We start from the raw sequence: 6155 nt of genomic DNA, 5'->3' as shown, positions 1-6155 counted from the left end.
TGTTTTGTTCATTTCAAGGATACATATGTTAGTTCAGTACAAGAGAACTTATCGTGTTATTTTTGCATGTCTTCCTTAAATAATGGTTGTTGAATGGTGGCGCCGCTGTTCATATTTTTGCATGTTCATAGTGACGCTCTATGGTGGCGCCATTGGAATGGTAGCACTCAGTGCTAGAAAGTTGGCGCTCTGTGCTGGCGCCCTTGGAATGGTGGTGCTCAATGCCAGAAAACTACCCCTCAACGCCATATTAGTTGATAGCACATTAAGTTTATGGACTTTTATGCACTTCAGTCTTGTTCTAATGATCAAATGGATTCCTTAGACCCTAGAATTGATGGACAACAATATTTAGAATTAAAATAAAGTACGCATTTGATCATTAGACCCTAACAAGGTGAATTAAACCCATATGACAACTCCAAAAGTACCTAAACTCAAATATACAATTTCTAACTTAAAATCTGCAAACTAAAGATATGAAAAAGTCTTAAATGACTCAATAACAGACCCCAAAATATCACATTCTATCCAGACCTCCTAAATCAAAATACCACTAATGAAAACCTCATAAAATGAACTAAAATCATAACAAAACACATCAAAAAGATGACCAACCAGTTTTATATTAGAATTTTGTTGTCATGACACTCAAACAAGTCTTAATCAACGCTTAGACCCCTCTCAAAACACAATTTTACCAAAATAACCATTCCCCTAACTTTTTACCTATAAAAATCCTCTTTTTAGTCTAAAAACTACCCATTTCTTCTGCTGAAATGTAAACAAAGCTTTATATAATTTGACAGTTCTTACTAGACCCAGTTTAACATCTTTATATTCATTACATACAATCTTCACATCAGAATTACATTGCATCTCACCATTAAAATCAGTTTTCATATCAACCTTTTAATACTAAAATAATAGAGTCTCATTATTTTTAACTCACTACCACTTCTAAAATACTATTTTCTAGGTTTTCACATTATATATGTAATTTCTAATGTTTAATACATTGTTCGACCATTAATCTTTGTTTTTATGTACGCCAAAATACTTTATATAAATTGACAATTCTTAGTTTAACATCTTTATATTCATCACATACAATCTTCACATAAGAATTACATTGCATCCCACCATTAAAATCAGTTTTCATATCAACATATATTATATACAATAAACTCAACATACTAAATTTCTCAATCAAATGCACATTCACAATTCAATCAATAATTCACCATACAAACATAAATTATAACTCGTCTATCAAATAAAATCAAGTAAAACTAGTTTCCCTTACCTTTTAGAAACTCCAACCAACTCTAGAGAACCCTACTCTACTCCCTCAGCTCCAAGAAACCAAACAACATCTATAGACAACGAAAACATGATAAGAGGATTCCATTAGAATCACTTATCAGTAGAGAATCTAAGAGAAAGCTTAGACCATACACGCGACATAGAAAAACCCCACATGCATTGAAGAACGTGAAACTATAGAAAATAGCAGAAAACTAACTTATTCATGAGAAAATTATTCTTCACTCCTCATGATCAGTGTTAGACACCGTTAGATACCTTTACCTTTACCTACACCTTTTAATTATTTAGTTTTGAAAATCGTAGCAATATACAAATAAACTATTATAGGAATGTCATAAATGTTAATGTTCTATTATGCTAAGTGATTTGTTTACATTGACTATATAATTCATAAGTTTTAGTAGGGTGTATATATTTTCAACTTAGTTAAACATTAAATATACTTTAATACATTAAATTGTTATGCTTACAAGTTAATGAGTTGAATATCCTCAAGGTGAAGTTGAACTTCTTTAACTTAGTCACAATATGAAATAATGTGCACAACCGCATAAAAACGCACTATGAGAGATGAGATGCATATGTCGTTAAGAGGTACAATGATGGATACAGTTGAATGGATATGACTATCATTAAAAACACTCTTTACTGATCCATTTCAAATTATTAATTTAAAATAATAATTGTACCAGATGACCCCCGGAAGACACCAGACAAACACCTAGGATGGACGGTAACTCTCAAACACCCAGATCGGACGACCGTGACAGGTAGGTCTCCAGACATGATTAGGTAAAACACTGGTTAAAGGATTGGGTTTTGGATTGAGTCGTGATTAAGGCTTTGCTAATCCAAGGCCCATAACCAAAACTATAAATACAGGTCAAAGGTAAGAGGTAGGCAGATTCATTATTACGCATTTATTACAACGCTTAACCTACCGATCATACCATTACTGACTTAAGCATCGGAGCACCTTTGACAGGTACCCTCCCAGACAGACAGAACGAACGAACTTTGGACAACGAAGAAAAGAATCTCATGGAGACCGGATGGAGGCAACAAAAAACGTGCAAATTTGGGTGATTCGATCCATACAGGAACAATAATATAAATCAAATATAGATAATATCTTTTTAATAAAAATTGTCTATGTATAATCATTTTTATAAAATTTATTTTATAATTTAAAATACTGTCATTTAGTTTTGTGTTTTGATTTATAGTATTTAATTAAATAAGCGTTGTTTATTAGAGGATGGTTATTCATAATTTTGTAATAGTGAAAAAAGATGATGAAAATGTTTGAAATTTTAATTATATACCAAAAGTTTTCCCACCTGGTAAAGCACACTTAAGAGCGGAATCCACATAAAATATGATAAAAATTTTGTGGTTCAAGTCTGAGCACTATTAAATGTGAATGTTGATTGATTGATAAGGATAGTGATGAAAAGAAAGAAATCTGAAATTGTACGATGTAATAAAAGTTCATTGTACAATAAACACGATCTTATAATTCATATCCTTTGTTGTGTGGTGCAACAGAAACCTTTCAACTAAATGGCAATACCTAAAACACTTCCAAATCAACCAACTCTATTCAATTCCACCGACAACCATGACACACTAATTTAGCATATATTTTAATATAAATTTTCATCGTTACAGAATTTAGTCGAACATGCATAGCAAATAGATAAGAGCGGAATGTAAGATAAAGTATAATAAAAATTTGAGTTAAATATATTCTTACCTTTTGTGAAATTTGATTAAGAATTGAAATTTATTTTTATCCAAAATTTATGTTTTTATTTTTGAACTTTAAAAATAAATATATAATCATTTTAATTAATTATGTTAAATTCTTTTACACGTATTTTATGTTAATTAATATTTTAGTTATTTATGTTATTTAACATGATTTTGTTTCAATACCAACTTAAAAAACGTGTTTAATATGTAAAAGCAATTTAATATAATTAAATTAAAAAAATTATATGTTTTTTACTTTTTAAGTTTAAAAATTAAAATATATCAAAACATTTCTATAGAAACAAATTTTAATTTCATTTCAATAATTAAAAACATATTTAATTTTTTTCTTAAGTTTCTATAATTTGCTTTTGAGTTGTGAATCTTTGTGTGGATTATTTATTGATAGCTCTGCCGAGATATGGCAACGACAAAAGCATCTTACACATTAGTTTGAAATCAACAAACTCCGCATCGAATGCGAACTTATTTTCTTTTGTATGTGTTGCAATAGAAACCTTTATTCAGAAATGGTAACCATCAAAGCTTCTTACACAGTAGTTCCAAATCAACCAACTCCAGACGGTATTCAATGGCTGTCTGATCTTGATCAAGTGGCGCGTCTGTTGCATACCCAAACCATCTACATTTTCCATGCAAAGCACAACCATGACGCATTAGTTGAACAGATGAAAAACTCTCTTAGCAAGATTTTGTGGCACTACTATCCAGTGGCTGGTAGATTGAGAAGGTCAGAAGAAGGTGGGAGATTGGAATTGGATTGTAATGCAAAAGGAGCGGTGTTGATTGAAGCAGAATCGACAAAAACAGTGCATGATTATGGTGACTTTTTGGGTGAGTCCGCCAATGACTTGGTTCCAACAGTCAATTACACAAACACCCAAATTCAGGAACTTCCCTTGTTAGTAGTGCAAGTAACAAGTTTCCTTGGCGATGAAGCGTTTTCCATGGGAGTTGCTCTATCTCATATTTTATCCGATGGTGTTGCTTCCATTCAGTTCGTCAACTCATGGGCAAAGTTGACTCGTGGAGACTCATTAGAATCTCATGAAATGCCCTTTCTGGATCGAACTGTGCTAAAATTCACAGCTCCTCCATCAACCCCCCGCTTTCATCACCAAGAGTTGAAGCCTATGCCTCTCATATTAGGAAGAACTGACAGCACTGTTGAGAAAAACAAGAAGCTAAATGCCATTTCGTTGAAGCTGACAGCAGAACAAGTGGGGAAGTTGAAGAACAAGGCCAATGCTGATAAATCAACAAAAGGGTCTAGACCTTATACCAGATTTGAGGCTATTGCTGCACATGTATGGAAATGTGCATCTAAGGCTCGTGGGTTAGATGAGAATCAACCAACTCTGCTTCGGTTCAGTGGTGATATTCGCAATAGACTAATTCCACCTCTCCCTAGGAATTACTTTGGGAATGCTTTGTCCTTAACAACTGCATCATCACATGTTGGAGAAATCTTATCAAATTCTTTGGCTCATGCTGCTCAGAAATTAAGGGAATCAGTTGAAGCGATTACATATGATTATATAAGATCACAGGTATATGGAACCACTATATTTTATACCCTTTCAATCTTATATCTATTTTTTTTCACATTTCATTTATAGTTTGACAGTATTTTCTTCTTATTTTGACGTGAAAAAATAAAAAAGTATAAAATGAAGTAGCACGAACAAAATAAATGAATAAAGTAGGCTCTTGGAACGATGCTCCAGGAATCTCTCCAACACTCTGATGAACCTTCTTTTAGTTTTCTGTTCTGTTTTTCTACCGCTCTCAAAATCCTGAAGAAAATTCATTTTTGCATAAATGCGTTAATGCCTCTTGTTCCTGTTTAACACGTTGACCACTCTTGTTCCTGTTTAACAACCATTTTTCTTGTTATGTTCATAGTACTCAAGCACATACTATTATGTTTTTCTACTGCTCTCAAAATCCTAAAATGAAAGTATAATAATTTCATATTTGACTTTTACAAAAAGAAAAAAAATCTTTGTTTTTTTCAGATTGATATAATTAGAGGTCAGGACCATACGGATAAAGCAAGGGCTTTGTATTTTGGAGCAAATGAAGGTAAGGATGCATTGTTTTTTGGGAACCCTAACCTTATTATTGCAAGTTGGCTGAGTATGCCAATTCAAGAAGCAGATTTTGGTTGGGGAAAGCCTGTGTATGTAGGTTTAGCAGATGTGGCTACACAAGAGAGGGCAGTGATTACCCAAAGTCCAGATGGTGATGGCTCAGTTATTCTGTTTTTACACTTTCAAGTGGAACATATGCAGCTTTTCAAGAACTACTTCTATGAAGAAATATAAACTGTGTATTATTCATATTGAACTGGTTGAATGCAAGCTTTACATGTTATATGTAATTTCTAATGTTTAATTGTTCGACTATTAGTCTTTGTTTTTATGTGGGTTAAAATACTTTTTTAGTCTTCTAATTCTTTATTTTATTCAATTCAGTTTTGATTTCTAAACTAAAACATGTCAGCCTCATCTCCCTTTATCTTCAAAAGTCACAAAATCTTTCTCCATATAGCCTTTCTCACGTGGACAACCAACACCAGCCCTGGGTCTCGCTGTTGCTAGCCTCCTGCTGGTGAGGTTTGTCGTCTTCGACGCCGTTAATCAGCGGCGCCGTTGTCAGAGTCGTCGGGTCTCCCACCTTTCTGTTTATACTCCAAAATTTCTTTACTTTTCTATTCTGTTCATTTTACTATAACCTTGTGGAGTAATTTATTTTTTGTCATAAATAAATGCTTGATAATTTGTCTGCTTTTATATCCTTCAATGGAAATTAACAATTCTTTCTCAACTATAATACACAACAATTTGTATTTAAGTAAAAAATAGACTTTTTATAACTATTTTTTCTACCTGATTAAATTCATCAAGTATAGAAAATGATACGATGATAAATAAAGAAATTTTGTTTACACCGATTACATTGTATAAAAATAATACAGTGGAAAAATCGTAATAAATTCTACACCGATTACATTTATTATTTTCTCAACTTTTTCTACATCTATTTTA

The 6155-nt window shown here is 32.4% G+C and overlaps 1 protein-coding gene across 1 annotated transcript; it reads left to right on the top strand.

The window, feature by feature from the left end:
- Positions 1–3490: 3490 nt before the first annotated feature.
- LOC148198476 (spermidine hydroxycinnamoyl transferase-like) lies at positions 3491–5527 on the top strand. Its single transcript, XM_088091563.1, has 2 exons — positions 3491–4655; positions 5124–5527. The coding sequence occupies exons 1-2, from the start codon at positions 3585–3587 to the stop codon at positions 5430–5432; spliced, it is 1380 nt and encodes a 459-aa protein (XP_087947689.1). The 5' UTR covers positions 3491–3584; the 3' UTR covers positions 5433–5527.
- The last annotated feature ends 628 nt before the right edge of the window (positions 5528–6155 follow it).

Source organism: Vigna umbellata, chromosome 5 (assembly GCF_029865625.1).
Source record: "Vigna umbellata cultivar VRB3 chromosome 5, Vumbellata_1.0, whole genome shotgun sequence".
Classification (NCBI taxonomy): Eukaryota; Viridiplantae; Streptophyta; class Magnoliopsida; order Fabales; family Fabaceae; genus Vigna; species Vigna umbellata.
The sequence above is the reverse complement of the archived record's forward strand: the minus strand, read 5'-3'. Positions and strand labels throughout refer to the sequence as shown.

Bases quoted from the DNA above. Each gene is read 5' to 3' on its own strand.
- LOC148198476 (XM_088091563.1), top strand. From the start codon at position 3,585: ATGTGTTGCAATAGAAACCTTTATTCAGAAATGGTAACCATCAAAGCT. The intron at 4,656-5,123 runs GTATATGGAACC...TGTTTTTTTCAG, and splicing joins ATGATTATATAAGATCACAG to ATTGATATAATTAGAGGTCA.